General features: G+C 40.6%; 1 protein-coding gene across 1 annotated transcript; it reads right to left on the reverse strand.

Moving 5' to 3' along the window:
• Positions 1-271: 271 nt before the first annotated feature.
• LOC147273192 (late embryogenesis abundant protein) lies at positions 272-1,147 on the reverse strand. The gene has a single exon (XM_086228102.1). The coding sequence runs from the start codon at positions 993-995 to the stop codon at positions 387-389; it is 609 nt and encodes a 202-aa protein (XP_086084228.1). The 5' UTR covers positions 996-1,147; the 3' UTR covers positions 272-386.

Genomic DNA, 1,147 nt, shown 5'->3' on the forward strand with positions numbered 1-1,147 from the left:
TCCATTGAATTTTTTATTTTAATTGTACATTCACAATTTTCATTATTACTTTTGTTACATAATACCAACAAAAATAATGTAAACAAATCTCATGACTCAATAAATTGTTTAGGAATAAAGCTTGAAAAATAGTTTGGTCGAAATTGTGGAAATATTGGTATTTGATGCGTGAAAGACAAATATAAAGAAAATTATTTTATTTGTCTTTCAGTCAAGTAAACATGAAAATTGAAATGAAGCCTATTTATTTAATAGAAGAAGAAGATGGAGTTGATGATGGGGGAGTACAAGAAAGAAGAGATTTATGTACACATATCTATGAAGGAGAACTCAATTGTGTACATAAAACTTGAGACATCTTAAGATAAAAGAATTAAGGGAAAGTACTATGACTTGGACCTGGAGCTACAAGGTTTTTTAATGTAGGTTCCATTCAAAGGATGAAACCTAAGCTGACAATTCAAGTGACCCCAGAACTTAACTGAGCCAAGCAGTCCCACTCTCCACCGTGCTCTTGTATTCCCCTTCAAATCAAAAGTAATTTTATCCCTCTTCAACGAGTAGTCCACTTGATCCATCTGCTCCGGACTCAACGGAATCGATGACGATTGAACGACGTAATTAAAATCAACCGAACTGTTTTTCCTGACATCGAACGGGTCGGCCACCAACCTAGCTATGCTTACTCCCTCGAACCCGAGCGTGAAGCTCGTTTCCGAGAAGCTCGCGTGTGCCTTGCTATTGTCATTCTCGGCCCTTACGACGATGGTGATTTGGGTTTCGAGCAGGCCCGCCACATCGTTCTGGAACTTGTCCAGGTGGGCCGAGGTGACAATGATGAAAGGCACACGCGGGCGGATGACCATGTAACCCACGAAAATGACGATGCCTGCGATGATGACAGCAATGGCTAAGATGGTGCAGATTGTGGCTCCAAACCAAACCAAGGGGTTAGTGCCTCTTTGTTTTGGACCATGGGGGTATCTTGTTTGCATTGAAGGCTAATAATGGTTGGTCCCAAAAGGGTGACATGAATTGAACATAATAGGGCAAGAGTGTTTCTGGGTCTTTTGCCAGTTTTATGCTGGAGGTGGTGAATTCTTAGGCTTGGCAATAAGATCGATATGGAAGTAACAGCTTGAGGATG

Source organism: Dryas octopetala, chromosome 9, assembly GCF_963921425.1.
Source record: "Dryas octopetala chromosome 9, drDryOcto1.1, whole genome shotgun sequence".
Lineage (NCBI taxonomy): Eukaryota > Viridiplantae > Streptophyta > Magnoliopsida > Rosales > Rosaceae > Dryas > Dryas octopetala.

What these genes read in the sequence shown, in the direction of transcription:
- LOC147273192 (XM_086228102.1), bottom strand. Translation starts at nt 995, where the DNA reads ATGCAAACAAGATACCCCCATGGTCCAAAACAAAGAGGCACTAACCCC.